The sequence below is a fragment of the Gastrolobium bilobum genome, unplaced genomic scaffold, assembly GCF_033153095.1.
Source record: "Gastrolobium bilobum isolate Gb01-03AN ecotype WA unplaced genomic scaffold, APGP_CSIRO_Gbil_v1 utg4845, whole genome shotgun sequence".
In the NCBI taxonomy this organism is placed as follows: domain Eukaryota; kingdom Viridiplantae; phylum Streptophyta; class Magnoliopsida; order Fabales; family Fabaceae; genus Gastrolobium; species Gastrolobium bilobum.
Window position 1 is genome coordinate 63,933 of NW_026895254.1, and position 19,881 is coordinate 83,813.

The 19,881-nt window shown below is 34.5% G+C and overlaps 1 protein-coding gene across 1 annotated transcript; it reads right to left on the reverse strand.

Annotated features, from left to right (window-relative positions):
- Window positions 1-627: 627 nt before the first annotated feature.
- LOC133302016 (protein SEEDLING PLASTID DEVELOPMENT 1) lies at window positions 628-14,336 on the reverse strand. The gene is made up of 9 exons (XM_061501734.1): window positions 13,816-14,336; window positions 12,622-12,836; window positions 8,724-8,874; window positions 6,755-6,946; window positions 4,216-4,378; window positions 3,902-4,137; window positions 2,596-2,775; window positions 2,394-2,516; window positions 628-1,116 (listed from the first exon to the last, which is right to left on the reverse strand). The coding sequence occupies exons 1-9, from the start codon at window positions 14,221-14,223 to the stop codon at window positions 811-813; spliced, it is 1,974 nt and encodes a 657-aa protein (XP_061357718.1). The 5' UTR covers window positions 14,224-14,336; the 3' UTR covers window positions 628-810.
- Between the last annotated feature and the right edge of the window lie 5,545 nt (window positions 14,337-19,881).

A 19,881-nucleotide genomic window follows, 5' to 3' on the forward strand; every position in this document is an offset into this window, starting at 1 on the left:
GAAAAAAAAATACTGGGCAAATAAGATGACTTTGGTGTTAATTTTTAGGTGAAATTCACTGTTACAAAATACCACTTGAGATTATGTATTTTGAGATAACTAGAGAAGTGCAAAAACAGATGCGAAATTTCTTCGGAACATAAATTTTACAAATTTAAATAAATTTTTCTGGTAATATTTCGATCAACCAAACATCTTTTTTTAAACTTTTCCATCAAATAGACTTTCCTACCATTTTTTCAGTAATTATATTTTCCTGGTAAAAAAAATTTCTTCTCTACCAAACGTCCCAATAGTGTAAAATAAAATGATAGGAAAAAAAATTTCCTGAAAATATTTTCACTCTTCTTCCTATATTTTTTCCCACCCCATTTTCCCAAGATTTCAAGGAAAATCCACATACCATAGCCCCTCGGACGTTTGGTAGAGGAGAAATTTTTTTTATCCAAAAATCTCGATTTTCAGAAATATGATTTTTACATTCAGTTTATAATAATATCCGAAAATTAAAAATTTCAAAAAATTCAATTTTTTGAAAATCCCGAAATACCGCATACCAAAAATATAAATTTAAAACTGGATTGAAATAGGAGAAAACTTTCCACGGAGAAAAAAAGGTACCCACCAAAGAAATTCTCGACTTATAGGTCTCCACATATTACTCACCAATTACGATAAGGCAGACGCAACAATACAAATGAAGGCTACAAGGCATGAGACTCTCCATAAATTACGAGTATATAACGTATGAATAAGTTATACAATATATACATTTAAGTGACCTATTAACTAATCAGGTAGACCTATTAACTAATCAGGTAGCAGGGGCAATCTATCCGAGCTGTTGAGTGAACCATTGGCAGTGCCATTGGAGGAGGCCAAATCATCAAATTCACCAACAAAGTCAGAAGTTTCATTAGATTTTACTTCATCTGTCCCATAATTGGATGGAAAGATACGCAGATGTACATCTGACTCCCCAGTGATTCTCCTTGCTTCTAGTTGGTATTTACGAACAAGGTCCAGCTGAAGAGATAATATGTGAGATGACCTTGGGAGTAGATCCACAGGTTCTGCCTTTGGAATTACTACATGCTCTATAGCCATTCTTGCCTCCTGAAATATGAGAAAGATGTTGTGCCAAGTGTTCATGAGTCTCTTTAATTGAAGGATTGACTTTCAGTTATAAAATGTCTCCAGCATAAAATATCACAACTGTGTTTTCATTGTCCTAGCTGAATAATACAGTAAACACTTTGGCAATGACATTTATTCATATGAGAATATCTGTAATTAATCATCATATGTGAATTTGACCAAAAAAGCAAAACTTACAAATGGAAAAAAATAAGAAAAAAATTAAGATGGAAAAAGGGGGGGAAGGGGAGGATATCCGAATCTAGTGTCCTCACTCATGAATATGCAACCACCAATTCTCTCGTTTTTTATCAGATAGATGTGTTTACACCATGCAGCAGTCCTTGCCAAAGATAACCATGGTTACCTCATGACCACCTCCCAATAGCACCATCATCATGTCACAATAACCACCCTATTATGATTAGCGTTTATTTCATTGTCACCACCATGACAACCAATTCAACTAAGCACAGCAACACCACCATGCAACATGGTTATTGCTGCTGCCCTTGTCATCGCTCTGGATTGTTGCTTCACCACAATCACATTGATCCTGAGGCATCTGTTGATGCCACCTCAGTCAATTTTCTTCACTCCATTCCCATATTAAAGTCAACTTTACTGCAACTCCGCATTCAGCTGCATCACCCTTGCCATCATATTTTCAAGTGTCGCAACAACAACAAAAAAACACCAGTCCCTATTAAATTCTGACTTCTGAGGATAAGAGTGAGGGAAATCTTTGTATCACAACCCTACTATAGCATTTTTTTTAAAAACAATATTTCTTGTATTAGAACCCATGATCTATTGGTCAAGCAACCAGTAAATTATTGATTTTACCCCCAAAGGCCACAAAGGAAAATTTACTCTTTGCATTTGGCCTCGTCATGCAATTTTCATGACTGTATTTTCACTGCTAATTTTATATGTAGCTAATGAATATTCACTTTTAGCTTCTTTTGGCTCTATCATCATATGTAATTATGAAGGAACGTCATAGCTTAAGGTATAAAGCTGAAAAAATGCGAAGGAAGACACCATCGTCAGGCCATAATACAAGAGAATTAAGCGGACTCAGAGAGTCCAGATAGTTAAAATGGTAGTTTCTGAATCCATTTCCATATGTCTAGAGCTAAATTTAGGACTTGAGCTATGCATTTTACAGAGCTTAGTGATTTCGACCATGAATTTATTCCCTCAAAATAAAGAAAAAAGGAGGAAAGAACTAAATCAAATGTCATTTATATTACCTCCAAAGCATCAACCTTCTCTGATAGTTTTATCTTATCCATTGATGCAAAATCCTTTAAACCATCTTCATGATCACTTACTAATGCTCGTATGGCTTTTGTTACTTGCTCCAAAGAACTTGTCTAGAAAAAGAATAATGTTTTAGCAAAATTTTGACAGTGTTGCTGTTTAGCTAAAAAAGCAATTTTAGCTAATTATTACCTTCGTCACATAAATGGGAATATCATGAGATTTAGCAGCAGCCTGAATCCTCAGGTTCTTCTTAAGCTTGGATAGCAGGGCAAGTAAAGCATTTGCCTCACTAATATTATCCGTCAATTGAAGGGCCGCATCATTCATTTTCAACTGTTTAATCCCTTGTATAACAGTTGCCTCTAAAATCTAGAATTACTGACCATTCTGTAAGTTAAAAACCCAATAAAAAAATATGAAAAGAAAAAAAGAATGCATCATTCAATGCTTTGCTTGACCACAGTCCTGTAAACTCAATATTGCCTATGATTGCAGGATTTATTTTTGACATACAATAAGCAACATTTATTAATTGTCGGCACTGTAATCAAAAACAAAAGCACTAAAAAACATTAAATAAAAGAAAGAAGCATAAACATGTAAGGAAAATTGATTCAGTTCAACTTGGTCCTTTTCATTTTATTTTCCCCTCTCAATCTCTTGCTCACTCACTTTTCAATTGCAACAAAAGCATCCAAAAAGACATTTTACTGCTTTTTTCCTTTTATTTTTCCTCTCTCTCCTCCCACCCTCTCTTTGCCTTTACTTTTTCCTTCTTTTGTTTCTTTTTATTTATTTATTTATTTATTTATTTATTCATTTTTGTAAGAGATAGGATCTTTCTGTCTCCTTCTCCCATTCTTTTCCTTTACTTTTTTCTTCTTTATTTTCTTGTTTATTTATTTATTTGTGCCTAGAGAGGAAATTAGTCATGTAGCTAAGACATTACAGTTTCACACAAAGTGATTCACAAATGTTAAAAGCCAATTGACCTTAGTGGTGTCCTTGATGCAGGGAGAACAAAAATTTAAATCTAAATATAGAATGATATATGCAATTGAAGGTAAAAATGGGATGACACTTGACCCTTTCATATATCTTTCCCTTGAAATTCTAGTGCATTGGAAGAAAGCATAAAAAAGATTATTAAAAATAAGTTAATTGGATATTTATGGGGTGAGGGGGTTAATGCGGGAAGAGAGGACGGGAAGGTGATTTGTAATTGCAGAAATCAAAGAATTTCAGTTCATCGTTTTCTGAGGCAAAACTGATCTACGAGTTAATTGGGACTCAATTGTGTTAATATCCTTTCATTAAACTCCAAACTCAAATTTTCTTTCTAGGGATTAAAAACTTCAAACTTACATAATTATAAATAGCATCAAGATAATTTAGAAACAAACAGCAGATAAGTATGCAAAACAGCAGTTAACTTTGTGATAATACCAATGTTTATCACATATATTTGTCTAAGCTGCTGAGTATGTCTTCTTACCCCATAACAAAACAGGCGAAGTGGCAACCTGTGTTCCCAGGAATCCTCTACCATTTCAATAGGCAACCTGGAAGGTGATTCCTTTTGGCTAGTTTGGTCATCAGGCCCATCTGGAGCATCTTCAAACATAAATTCACCATTCTTTTCAAGAGAAGTGTATATAACAGGTCCCTTTTGTGAAATCTCTTCCTCGTCTTGAGACTTCATCTTGCGCACTTCTACATGGGGAAAACGACCTACACAAACAAGCGAAACAGCAAAAAGTTATAAATCAGTCCACTGTAAATACTCATTTTGCCAGGGTGGCAGACTACCAGAAAGTATAGCATCTACAGTTGCTTCAAGGCTACGGTGAATGCGTAGCTCCGTCTTTGAAATAATCTCCACTCCGCAACTAAATGTTGATGGGCCTTTCCTCTCCAGTACTGTCTTCTGAACACCCCTGCGACTGGCCTCTTCATCCCCAAGTGTCACGCTCTAGAAAATGATAGTAGAAACCAGAAAGAATAAATATATACCCATAATTTTAGATGTTTATGGTGACTCTAAATTATTTTTATTAGAACATGGAGGGGGAAAATGCATAAACACAGACTTTGGACCACATTACAGTACACTTAATGTATATAACTATTGGAGAAATTATCGTTTCAATTGTTAAATTTAATCTTTTCCATTAAATTCATTCAGTATGATAAAATAACAAGGATTTAGTTCGGAAGGAAGAAAAGAGAGAATAAAGACTGAATAATATGAAATTAGCATTGAATTGATGTTTTATGATGTGATGTGATCTACAAAGCCTTAATTCTTATTTATACTAATATTAGACAAATAATAAAACAAATAGTAAAATATAAAATAATAAGAAAATTATTCCTAAGAGATCATATAAGATACATTAAACTTTTCTCAGATAAAATCAGGATATTATGAGATATTTCTCATATATTCTAACATTTTTCTTAAAGCTAAAGCATACATATAAATGACCCCTTTAAAGATGCAAAATAACCAAATAATACAATCTGGGCTCCGCAAAACGTGGCTTGAAAGGCAAGTCAGGGATGCAAGAGATGTACGAGAGCTGAGCATTACTTGACAAGAAACACAAGAAGATGGCTAGAATGATCGTCAGCCTAAAGAGCTAGTTGAAATGTTGCATGGCTAAGGAAGAAGAGACTTCGTTGAAATGATCATTAGCAAAAATGTCCTAGCAAGCAATTATACACAAGAGCTGAAACTTCTCCAGGTTCATCAAAAACAACATTTACGAACAAGGTCGAGTGGAGGAATCACCAAGTCTAAGAACAACATTTGGAAGCTCCAAACCATTTAAAAAAAAAACAAGAAGAAAAGAAACTTAGGACACCCGAAAAATTGAAATTGAATCATTAGCGAAATAGGAGAAATCACCATCATCACTAATTTATCACTGTATAACTCATTGGTAAGAAAGAAGTCACAAGATAATCATCAGTGGGAAGGGAACGTCTTGAGTAGGGACAAGCAAACAGGGCTAGAGCATCCACCACAAAGATGGGGGGCCAGAGCACATATAGGAAAAAAGGTCAAGGAGCACTGCAGAGACGAGTTGCCAAAAGGAGGTGCGGAAAAACCGACTTGCCGATATTAAGGTGCCACGAGGAGAAAAGGATCATTGTGCAATGGGCACGACAAGTTTGGAAATATTTGCTACTAGGCAGTGAGCGCAACTAGTTTAGGGTTTGTTGAGAGACAAGAAAAAAAATCATATAGATAATGTTATCATTACAAAAGAGTTTTAGATTTTAAATAACTCGATGCGAAATAGTGATGGGACAGATCATGGAGGATACTATGTTGAAATTATAAGGATTTGAATTTGGACGGAGAAAAAAAAAGATAATAAAAACTAAAAAATATGAACTTGGTATTGATTTGATGTGTTATACGTGATGTGATTTTCAAAGAACTAATATTTATTTATACTAAAATCCATAATTAATCCAACTTTGATTACGTAGATTCCCTCCAGATAAAATAATTTTCTTTCTTGCATTGTTTGACATAAAGCATACAAGCAATTTGATTGCATTTATTTTTAGTCAAAACTACACAAGAAAGAGTAGCATATCCATATAATAAATAATAATAGGTGATATGTCTAATATTGTGTGAGAGAGAGAGAGAGAGATTATTTTCACAGAAAAAAAAATTGAGAGAGAAAATATTTGAGAAAAATTTTAGGGTTTGATTCTCGTAAAAAAATTTATGAAACAAAAATTATATTAAGTTAATTATGTTAGTTTTCCATAAGAGAAGGGTAAAATTGAAAACTTATGTTATAATTATTCATTTTTAATTTTTAATTTAACTAACCCTCCATTTCCTGTCCCTTGTAAATTTGTATCATCCAAAGGATATTTACCCTTCATTTTCCTTCCTTTCTTACCCTTCCTTTCCTTCACTCTTTATCCCTTCCCTTCCCTTCCCTTTCCTTTCTCTCCTAACTCCCAAACACTTCATAAGGAACACAACCACTAGAAAAGTATAGTTTAGTTAGAGGGTGTAACAGCAGAGAACTCTGAGTGTAAGTAAACAAACGCCTGCCAGCGCCCATGTCATTTTCATTATTGTTTCATTGGGGGCTACACAAACACTATAAAGGGCATACTATCCCCTCCCATTCACTGAACGATTCCCAACAAGATTCACATCTATAACCTCCAATAGGAAATACTCAGTAACAAACAGTGTTTCCTTAAGGAAATCCACATCAGATCAAACAAAATTTTAAATGCTAAATCTAAATCAAATGTAATATACCACAAATCAACTTGGCATCTTGCTTTAGATGTAGGTATATCTCACCTGTATTCCTCCAACAAGCATCTCTAATGAGGGATTCATTATCAGATTCTCAATTGTGACACCATGAGCAGTGGCAACAAGCTGGATCCCTCGTTGTGCTATAGTGCTGGCAGCCATTGCTTCAAGTTTTGTACCAATTTCATCAATTACAATCACTTGTGGCATGTGGTTTTCAACCGCCTCTATCAATACCTGAATAATACAATCCAATAAACATAGGGACACTGGTCAGATTATAAATATGAAACGTGCCTTTTATAACCAAAAAGAACTTCTTTTGGGATGCACTAATGGAAATAAGAAGGAATAGTAACAAGTAAGGAATGGAATGAAAAAGACTCCAAAGAGAGTTATCACTCTTATCAATCATTCTGCTCTTTGGTTGCTTCCCTCCAAAAGAATACATTCTGTTATATATAACATGGTTTGGAAAGCTTTCTTCGTGCATGCATGGTTAATTGGTGTAAAATTACTTGAGTGGAAGATAGTTTGGAATAACTAATTTGAAAGAACGAGTCTTATGTTTGCAAATGTTCACCTAAAAGTAATTTTGGTAATTAATATAAAGATAGCCAAACTTTTGCAGTTCAGAACTAATTCTAGAGTGGTATCCAATCAACTTCTTAAACTAAAATAAAACTTCCAACTATTACTAGTCCTCAGGCCAATATTAACCTCAGTGTGTTAAAGCGGTATATGCCAAAATGTCGGTATTATAATTTTACCCAAGGTTGTCAAACTTGTAGAATCTACCTAGCATCAAACAGGGAAAGTAGATACGTAAAGTGTGAGATTGTAACACGGAAATGGAAGATCCTATCACTAATATTAAATTATATTCATAAAATATATCCACACAAAAATAACATTTAAAACCTTAAAAACCATAACTAAAATATTATAGTTCAAAATACATAATAGTGACACTTTAATTGGGATAGGAAATAAAAGACAAAAACAAGTAAAGGGATAGATATAATATGACACTCACCTCACCTAATGGCTAAAAAAATGACAACTAAGCTTTATACTGTACTAACTTGCTGCTGCAATGAATCCAAATCATATCCCTCACTTTCCAGTATAAGTCACTACACTCAAAAAGAAAACTCCAGTTGCAACATCTCAGGAAGAAGACTCCAGTTGCAGAACACTGCTCTGGTTGAAAGCACTCTGCTCTTGTCTAAGCACTCCATTTCTGTCGCAACACTAAGTTTACAGTTTTTCAGGAAGCTTGATTTGTTTTTCTTGTGGGTTTAAGCCAGAATCTTGCGGGATCTCGCAACCCTGCCAATTTTACATGCTAAAGCATGATCATAATCCCAGCCCAAATACCTCACCTAACAATTTAAGCTTTTGGATTGAATTGGTTCTTTACATAATATCAGAGACTCGATGTCACGGGTTCGATCCTCACCACCTCCCATTTAATTAATAATTAATTAAGTCTTGGAGAGTTTCTTAACACAGGTAGATAGGCCTGTACATTGTCCACCCTTCAAGTCCAGTGGGCTCTCGTGTGAGTGTTAGAGAACAGTAAAAACCATTAATGTAACCTCACTCATCAGCTTAAACTTTTGAGTTGAAATTGTTCTTTACAAGTATCATTCAACGCAGGTAAACACATAAAGTTGTGCGATTCTATATGTTGAATCATGGTTTTGACAACATTGGTAAAATGCCAACCTACCAAATAAAAAATTGCAGTTGGTTCTAGTATAAATCATATATCACTATATAAGTAGGACTAAGTAGGATTCAGGAGGATCTGGAAACACTTTGGAAGACTTTCATTTAAGATGATAATGAATTCTCATTTTGTCATTCTATAATATTTTGAAGAACTTGCATTGAAAAAGCTCAGAATAAGCTCCAATCCTTCTCAGATATATTCTCAGTTACCACTGAATAAAGCTAACTTTACACATAAATAAACAAGAGGTTAAGCTTCTACAATCGCAACTAATACCTTATGTTGCATATCAGAGTTGGGAACTTGCATACGTCGAGCACTGCCTATTCCAGCATGAGGTATATCACCATCACCCCCAATCTCATTGGAGGTGTCAACAATCATCACACGCTTCTTGTAATCATTTGCCAGCATACGAGCTATTTCTCTGAAAATATAGAATGAAATACAGAATATGTTCAATCTGAAGGAGGTAAAAGTACATTATAGAAAATAATAATAATAATTATGTAATCAAATTAAAATGATCCAAGTATACCTGGCAGTTCTCCATTGTACATAATTAAAGAATTGTCAAAAAAAAAAAAAACTAAATATCTGTTTTTTTTTTAAAGACCAAAAGAGATCACGGCCTCCAAGGAATGGAGAACTGCAGAAGTCAGAGCCTTGATTCTGAATACAAATATTAACTAGACAAAGAGGGAAGTGAAAGAGAGAGAGACAGTGAGAGACAAATTGTACTTCAGAATTTGAGCTCATAAGTAGACACCAACTATATAACATCATATTCTCTATGAAAGTATGTGTTTCTGTCAGGATACCACCCATTACTAGGGTGTATCATAGGTGCAACCACAGGGGATCAACACCTTCATAACTAACTCACACATTCCAGGAGGCATGAAAGGGAGAGTGGATTTTGGTTACTTAGGGGAGGGGACTATAAGAAGGATGGACGGGAATGGTTTAGCATCTTGGGAATTAACTTGGAATTGGGCAGGGAGAGCACTAAGTCTCTCGAATACTCTGATATCTGTCTTTGTTAATGTTCTTTTAGTTTTCCATTGTAATACATTCTCATTTTTCTTTTGTAAAAGCATGTGCAAGTTTTGTGACTTCAGTTCATCAATACAATTTTCTTTCATTTTATTTTCTTTCCATGTTTCTTTATTTTTCTAAGTATCAATCCTATCAATTGGTATCAGAGCTCCTGATCCAAGAGCCTAAAACCAGAAAAAAAAATGGAAAACAGATTTGAAGATTGGAAGAAAAGAGAGAGGCAAGTTGAAGAAAATCATAAGGAGATACTCAGACTCTTTGATGAGATCATAGTTTTAAATAGCGGGTAGCGGACAGTAGCGGGCGACCCCCAAAACGCTATAGCGGGTAGCGGTAAAGCCGCTACTGTGAAGTCCATATTTACTTATAATAAATTATACCACATATATAAATACTGTATAAATTCTATAAGATAAGAAATCACCCAAAATAGAAGGAAATGAGGAATGGAAAATATAATACTACACATTCAAAACAAGGATTCAAGGAACATAAAGGAACCAACATATTAATTCAATGAAAGTAACTAAATTAATAACAATACAGCCAAACACATTTTTTTAAGGTCATTCTTATTACTTCAAAAGATCAATTATCTCATGTATCATTTAGTATGATTTATTTTATGTGAGAGAATTCTAAATATTAATGAATAAATCAACAATAATAATTTTGTAATTTTCTATTTTAATATAAAATGTAAACATTTAAATTATATATATATAGATATTCTGGTAACAAATTATTTTTATATTACATTAGAAGATCATGCAAATTATAATTTATTTAAAGTATATAATATAAAGAGTAAACACCCTTTTTAGTCCCTGTCAATATTTACGAAGTCTTTTTTAGTCCCTGGCAATAAAAAAGGACCAAATTGGTCCCTGAAATTACAAAAAAAGAGCCATGTTAGTCCTTATGTCAACTCCCAAATATGTAGAGTGGCCCTTTTCTTGTACTTTCAGGGATCAATTTGGTCCTTTTTTATTGCCAAGGACTGAAAAGGACTTCGTAGATATTGCAAGGGACTAAAAAGGGTGTTTACTCTAATATAAATCTTGACTATTAAAAATAAATATATTTGATTAAAATGTGAATTGGTGGATAGGAAAACAATGGGACTTGAAATTATTGTTATTATGATTATAAATAAAAATAGGAAAGAGGAGAATAGGGGTAATGATGCAGTGAACTAGGAGAAGGAGCTATCAAAACTCAGTTTCCAAGAATCTGAACAGTAGCTGCAGCATCACCTACAACTTTTTTTTCTCTTGACTTCTTCCCACTATTTCTTTTTTTTTTAATTATGTATTTGGTGGCATAGATTGAGGTGGTTTGGGCACGTGATGAGAAGACCCATGGATGCTCCTGTAAGAACAGAAGTTTGTTACCAAGAGCTAAACACACAAAGAGGCAGAGGTAGGCCGAAGCTTACTTGGGGGAAGGTAGTAAAACAAGATTTAATGGAGTGGGATATAGATTGACGGACAGTATGTCTTAGAACGGAATGGAGAAAAGCTATAAGTATGGTGGAGGGTTAGACCCGCTGTTATTCCTATGTTCCAGATGGTCCCTTTTTAGTCCTTTTCCCCTTCATTTCCCCCACTTCTTCTTGTCCCTTTCTTTTTTACTTTTATTTATTTATATATACATATATTTTTATTTTATTTTATATTATTTTTATTTTATTTTATTTTATCTTATTTTATTCTTTTATTCTATTTGTTTATTTTTATTTATTTATTTTTTGCTTTTTTTACTTTTTTTCAACCGTTTTGTATCTTTCATGTGGGTTCATCTACCACCGACCCCAATTAATTTGGGATAAAGGTGTTGTTGATGTTGATGTTGATGTATTTGGTGGCATTATTAAATTTTATCAAACCAAGCACTGCTACGGACACATTTCCCAAAAGCTGGCAGCAAAATCAATGAAGAAAAAGGAAGGTGATGACGTTACCCAAAAAAAACGCTGGCTTTTTCAATAAAATATTTATTTTACCCCTCACTTATTCTGGCCTTTTCCTATTATACCCTTAAATGATACTCAGATTTACAAAATGCTGCCACCCGTGCTTTTTACGTTTCTTTTTCTCCCCTGAATGTCTGTAACTTCTCTTCCTTTCCCTGTAGGGGTGCGATAGCGCCACAAGAGCTTCCGTCCGCCACCGCCGCAACCAGCCGCTACTGACCGCTACCGGAAACCGTCGCGTAGCGGTGCGAAAATAGTGGTTGGGTGCCGCAACACGCAACTGAAGCGCTAATGCGCGCTAAAGCGGCGCTATTTCAATCATAGGATGAGATTCTTTAGAACACCAAGCGAGGAGACAAGACGCTCGAGACTCAGGAGGAGGAAGATGAACTGGAATTTTTGAAAACAAAAACAGAGATTGTGATGCGCAACCGACATCTTCATTCAGGAAACTAAATTTGGGTTGTTGCATGGAAAATTCAGAACAAAAAAGAAGATGATCAATCGCCGATGAAGAATGTGCAAGTGACGGTGTTGACACATCCAGCAAACTTCGACCTTCAAGTGTAAGACGAGTCTCCCTAATGCAACTATGAACAAAATTAACGGAGTCTCCCTGTGCAAGTGACGTGATCAACACCTTCATAACTAACTCACATTTCAGGGCGCATGAAAGGGAGAGTGGGTTTTGGTTACTTAGGGGAGGGGACTATAAGAAGGATGGACGGGAATGGCTTAGCATCTTGGGACTTAACTTGGAATTGGGCAGGGAGAGCACTGAGTCTCTCGAATACTCAGATATCTGTCTTTGTTAATGTTCTTTTAATTTTCCATTGTAATACATTCTCATTTTTCTTTTGTAAAAGCATGTGCAAGTCTTGTTGCTTCAATTCATCAATACAATTTTCTTTCATTTTTATTTTCTTTGTTTCTTTATTTTTCTGAGTATCAATCCTATCAATTTCCGAAAAGCATAGTTTGCTAACGAGAATGGAGCTTTAATAAAAGATAGAACCCTGTCCCAGAATATTCACAGAACAACCAGGAAAAGGAAGGAAGCATAATAACTATACACTTTAGTGATGTAACCATCCGATCCAAATCTAGCTTGACTTTTAAAATAGGAAAAAAATCACTGACCTAATAATTGTAGTTTTGCCTACCCCTGGAGGACCAATGAGCAACAAAGAAGCCCCATCTTGAACCAAATCTTGCAACAATTTAGCACTTCCTGAAATTGCCCTGCCAACTCGACAAGTTAGACCAATAATTGCACCCTTGCGATTTCTGATAGCACTAATCCGATGCAATGTCCTGCTGATTCCTGCTCGATTATCAATAGCAAAGTCACCAACCTGCAAGGGGTTGCTCCCTCTCGTGAATTGGCAGTTATAATTATCTCCTTCCATGATCAATTTTAAATGTAAAGATCTTAGGGGTCCTAGTCCAATCCTAAAAAATCTATCTTCCATCCTTCTAAGCAACAATAGATTATTACTTTTTTTGGATACAATGGGAGTTGTTAGCACAACTTTGAACTTAGGCACTTTAATCAAATTACCACAGACCCCAACTACCCCTTAGGTGGCACATAAGACGATTACTACTATAAGATAAACTAACTGTCAAGATATACTTGCATGAGCACAGGTGTCCATGGTGAGCACACTCAATTCATATGTGGAGTCCACAATAAGCATCCTGATTCTCTTGTTTTTCTTAAGCACATGACTGCGTCAATGCCTTGTCTGACTGAGAAATATACATTCTTCTGTGAAGAGACCTGCACAGAAGTAGTTTATGTCTTTCTCTCTCAAAACATGACATGGTCACGTTTTTAAGAAAAATAAGAGCATCTAAATCCCCACAACATCTATGGTTTGAATTGGTTAGGTTCCGAGGGAGAAAATCATCCAAACCAAACTAACTGAATTTCCTATGATGTTCGGGACCAATTAGTTTTCCTTTGACAGTATCCAGTTGGATTTTGAACAATCACTTTTTTTTCTTGAATAAATTAAGACCTCACTTCACTTTCTTGTTTTCACGGCCAAATTAACATGAAAATGACCTAAAAGTCCTCAAAGAAATATCATCAAAAACATATATAGTTTAATTTATTTGGTTAAGTTTTAAAAATAGAAACCGTGACGGAAACCATCAGTTTTTTTTTTTTTTTTAAAGAAAACAAAACGAAACGAAAACTAATCAGTGTAGTACGGTTTTCAGGTTTTATAGTTCGATTTTTTCCAATTAAAATCAGTTTGGTTTAATCACGAAGTCAATCAAGGGGAAAAATACATCAAACAGGTGTTGGGCACTGTGTTCGAATACCTGGGCAGTGGCGTGCTCGATATCCTGAACCGTAATAGGATAATCCGATATCACAAAATCACCGGAGGGAAACCTAGCCAGCGGCTTCCGACCCAAATCCATCACCACTTCCATCAACTGCTGCACCTCCGGGTGGTCGCTCACTCGCCGCCGCATCTCCTCCGGCAACAGCGCCAGCAGACGCCCCAGCTCCACGTCCAACTCATCCTCCGGCGACGAAAATACCGGCGAGCCCGTACCGCAACCAACCGAAAAACTCGCTCGCAATCCGGGAACAGTTCGTGGCGGATATTGAGGAAAAGAAGGAATCGGTGGATAGAATGGTTTGGGTACTCTAGTGTTTTGAACCAAAGGTTGATGGTGGTGGTGGTAGCGGCGAAGCTGAAGCGGAAGAGAGAACCCTAGCATCGGTTTTGGCGGGAATCTTGAGCTTGCGTTTCGTTGTTGCGATTTCAGAAGGAAAATTTTTCTTTTATATTTTCTCGAAGAGGAAAAGAAAAGAAAAGAAGAGAAGAGAAGGATTCAATTGGGACTGAAATGAATTGAACATGGTTACGTGTTTTAATTTTGCATTACTCTGTCTTTTGTCTTCTTTCTATTTGGAAACAAGGCAATTTTCTTTTTCTTTTTTTCTTTTCTTATCAAATGAGGATATATTACATTTATCTTAAAATAATATTTTAAAATGTGATGAGATATTGTAACAACCAATTAATATTATTATCAATTAATTTTACCGTTAGATCGATTACGTTGATCCAACGATTATTTATTTCCATTGTATGGTTATGATTCCTTATATTTAATGTTAAATAATTAAATATAAAAAATCATAATCACACAAAAATAAATATAAATATAAAATATTAAATATGATAAATTATAATCATATAAAAATAAATATAAATATTCAAACAACATAATTAATTTAAGGATTATATTTATCTCATTCAATACGAGATAAACTATTTTCCTACACACACATAACAAAGATGGGTCCTACTTTTATTTTTTCTCTCTCCAATCATTTGTGGGTCTCGCCTATTATTTTGTTTCACCAACGTAAGATATCTTATCTACATCAACATAATAAAAATATTTTCCTTAATTTAATAGTAAAATTAATTATTATAACATCCTTCCCTTTCAAGATGTAGTTAAAATTTTTGTCCTCAATGAAACTGGGAAACGCAGCATGAATGCCTGACTTGCGTCAATAGTCCACCCATATTCAACCATGGCTCGCTTTTCGATGCATCGAACAGTTTGTCATAGAAGAATGGAAAAAAATATTATAACAATTAAGTTGTGTTAGTACCATGTTACTACTAATCAATCTCACCGTTAGATCAATTATGTTGATCCAACGGTTATATTTATTTTCATCTTTGTATGGTTATGATTCTCCAAATTTAAAGTGAAAGCATTAAATATGAAAAATCATAATCATACAAAGGTAGAAATAAATATGAAGTATTAAATTTAAAAAATCATAACCATATAAAGATAGAAATAAATATAACTGTTAGATCAACATAATTGATCTAACGGTGAGATTGTTTGGTAATAACATGGTAGTAACACAACTTGATTGTTATAATATCTTTCCCCGATAAGAATTTCCATTAAGTCGTGCATAATTTCAAGTTTCAATAGTGTACTAAAAAAAAAAAATCAAGTTTCAACTAAGCCAAATGCAACCGGAAAAAATAAACAAAAGAAACCGGACCCTCGCTTCACATAATAAACATATTTATTAAAGAGAAATGTTAAGAGTTATAAAATTTATTTCCTAGATACACAACTTTAAGTGGAATTCACGAATTAAAAAAAAAAAAAGGTTTTGTTATGGATGAGACTTGTGATTGCAAGGAAAAAAAATTTCATTCCTTTTATGTAACTCTTACATTTTCCCCTTTATTAAAATAGGAAAAACTTTATAAATACTGATAACATTTTCTTTAGAATTTTTAATTTTCATTAAACTTTTTTTCTAATATTTAAAAGGAAAAGTATTTATCCTTTTAAATTACATAACTTATATCATTTTACTCTTACAAAGAAATAAGATCATACATTTATTTTATTTTTTTGTCCACTCTCTCCTCATGATCTATCTCTTTCTCTCACTTAAAATTACATAACTTTACATTCTTTAAAATGACACATATTTTTTCCATATTTAAAACACTTATAGTCTTCTATTAATTTCAACTTGCACTATTAAATGTTATTGTATGATGATTATTTTGTCCTCTAATTGCTTAAAAATACAAAGATGCATAATTTGACTTCTATCTTAAGGGGAGAAATAATATATAACTATTTTAATAGAAAATAACGGATACATAATTATTTTGAACCAATTTACGGATCTATTATATCAAATTTTGCCCAATTTAGGCAAAATAGGCTGGGGAGTTTTGCTCAATCTAGGCAAATCTAGTCTCGTCCAATTGGAGCTAAGACTCATGCCCCCTATAAAAATCTCATTTTTCATATTTTGCACTTTACACTATCTCTCTACCTTCTCTCTATAATTTTTCTCTGACTTCTCTCTGTTAGTATATGGATGTCCTAGAGACAATCTTTTAATTAGATTAGGACATATGTGGACCTTTGTATTGTCGCAAATAAATAAAAGCACTATTTATCCTGTTTCATATTTTGTCTCAATATTACTGTTAATATTTTATATGAGTAACTGGATAAACCCCTTGGAATAAAATAGGTATCTCTTGAGTATCTGTGATGAGATCACGATCATGAGGATTTAAGGATACTTGATATTTATTCCTAATTTTATATTCGTAGTCTAGAGACACTGAGAATGGGGATCAGTGATCTCGGGTAAGACTAGCACGACTTATCTACTTGTATTCGGATGCAAGGTAAAGACCTCATGAGCTACAGATATGGAGATGTCTTAGCTAAAGTCGTGGGTGGATCTATAAGGGTATAGCTCGCACCGAACAGACCACAAAAGAGACTCTATGAGGAAATCTCACAGAGAGTATCATTAGAGTAGTCTCTTTATATTTGGGTATGTCTTTCCTTAGACCAGAAGTTATTACCTAGACTGTGTTCTAGAAGGCATGCTTTGACTGTATACCTCGTCTGCCTGAAACATGGAGACTCATAGGTATACTGTTGGGCTTGTCCTGAAATAGCACAGGGCTAGGGTGATAAGCTGAAGGAATTCGTCAAATCTCTGTGAGAGATTAGGTTATCTGTAAACCGAAGAAATCGGGATGACATTTACAGGGACTCGGGAACTATGCATAGTAAAAGAGATCATGAGATGATCTGCCTTTAGAGTCAGTAAATTGAAGATTCACTATTTCGAATAAAGCTTACCCTAAAACGCAAGGGTTGATACGCTTCCTTACCCTAGGTTTTATGGGAAGGTAACCGAGACGAAAAGAAATACATACGGCAACCAAATATGTGTAATAGGATGATTAATTCATTAATCTAACTAGCTCTGGGGCAACAAAGCATTGCTAGTGCTCTGTGTTGTCATTAAATGGGTTGTGGGCTTGTTGGGTCCGAGCCCATTTATGTCAGTGGCTATGTTGGACCTAATGGGTCACACACTAACACCTTAATGTCATGATGATATAGCATTAAAGGTATTGGGCCTAATAATGGTTATTAGCCCAAGATGAAGTTTGGAAGCCCACCTAAGAGGGATAGGGCGCATGGTATTGTTAATGGGCTTGGATGGTCCAAGACATTACTAATTAATTTAATTAGTTAAATTAATTATCAAATATTTAAATTTTGAATTTTGAATTTGAAATTTGAAATTTGAAATTTGAATTTGAATTTTGAAATTTGAATTTGAAATTTGAATTTTGAATTTGAATTTGGAAATTTGAATTTTGAATTTGAAATTTGAATTTGAATTTGAAATTTGAAATTTGAATTTGAATTTAGAATTTAAATGTTTGAACGTTTGAATTTAAATGTTTGAATTGGCTGTGAAAAGTTGTTTCATAACAAAAGGATAAGATGAGATCTTGTTGGAACAAATCCCTTGTATCAAGAGAAGATCTATGGAGATCTCCAAGGGTTGATTTGGGGCGCCATTTTGGTGGGAGATGATTGTCATCTTGTCAAACCAACAAGCTCCAATCAGATTTGGTTGTTGAGAGAATCAGTGACCTAGTTGGTTCAAACTTGAATGCAACAGCTCAAATGTATCTGGACCCTTTTTGGGCTAAATAGGGGCGCATGAATTGGTGGTCATATGATGACCATTGGTTCAGAATTTTGACTAGATAAAGACCTAGTCTTATGAGGATTCAAAGGAGAGGTTGTTGGGATTTTTGAATTGCACAACTCCACCTTTGTCTCACTCACTTGTGCGCCACTTTCATTATAAGTAAAGTAAAAAATTTTGATTTGATACACTAATTCTCTCTCTCTCTTGTGCGCCTAGTTGGTGAGTTCCTCCTTAAGGTTTTTCAAAAGAACCTAGTCAATTCTTCTATACAACATTCCCACTCTTGTGAAGTTTTCATGTTGGAGACTTCATTCTTCTAAACACATATTCCTAACCTCCTTCTTCACCTATTGAGCGCATAGCAAGCCTCTCTGTGGTGGTCAATTGGTGGCTTTCAAGAAAGCGTTCTTGCATCTTGACGTGGGTGGTGTAGATCAACGTTAGAGGGTTTGAACCCTTCAAACCTAACACTAATCGTCTTGGAGTTTTGAACTCACAAACAAAGGTAACATCACATGCCATAAAGCATGATTCTTGATTGCATGTGTAATTCCGCATATGAAAAATTTTGTTTTTCTCTTTCACATGCTACGGCCTTCAAGGCCATTTTACTTTCACTCTCCACATTTGTCCTTGAGTTTTTTGTGTAGCGAAACTTTGTCACTCACATAAGTTTTAATACCTGTTTTCTATATTATTGAATTACAACAATTGATATGTTATACTACTGATAGATGAAATTATTAATAACTTAGGAAATTGTTAGTATCTTAGAAAATTATTAATTACTTAGGAAATTATTAGCAACTTATTGTATGAAAAGTGATGCAGGATATACTTTTGCGATATGGTTAGAGACTTAGGTTATAATTAGCGACTTGGGAGAATTTTAGTAATTTATGATATATGCATATGAAATTTTATTCATACTTAATCAAATAGATTTGCATATATACTTTTACGCTGTCCATTAATTTTTATCGTAGTTAGTCTAATTTATTTTACGCTGGTTAGTGACTTATGGCACACATGACGAATACATTGTGCTCATTGATGCACATTAGAATTAGAAAAAAATTATTTTTAATTTAATATTTTTTAAATATTGTAGAAGACATGTAAATTATTTGAAATTAAATTAATCATAGCAATGAATTAATTTGTAAATTTTTTATAGTACACGGAATATGGTTGAGTCATCATCATCTGAGTCTCCTCGTTCTTCATCCGACCATGAGCCTAAGCCTACCGATCCTACCACACACGTGCTTCCAAGACCATACTGGTGGGAAGTACTCCTAAGGCGAACACAGTACGTTCATGTTTCATAGTCTGTGTGGAACGAGGATAAGGTTCGAGTGCTGAAGACCCGACGCGACAGGATGCAGGGGGACCAGCTCCTGATGCTATTCTCAACATTGTCGAAGAGTACCTTATGCAAGCTGGATTCATACATGTCGCACGCATGCAACATATCTAGGTATGGGTTTAAGAATGTAATATATTATATTGCGTTTAAATACAGTCTTTGTATAATAGGGTACTGTTTACATATGAATTGATAATTGTTTTATATATTTTAGATTGATCCCGCCCTGATTAGTGCTTTGGTCGATAAGTGGATACTAGAGACACACATCTTTCATATGAAGTAGGGTGAGATGATAATTACCCTGCAAGATGTGACGACTATATTGGGATTGCCTACTGACGGGCAAGCGGTTACCGGATCTACATCGGAGGAATGACCTGACGTCTGTGAGCATATTTTTGGTCATAAGCCTGATGAGGCCACCGAGGTCCCTGCTGGCCATCTTTGACTTACGTACTTTGAAGCC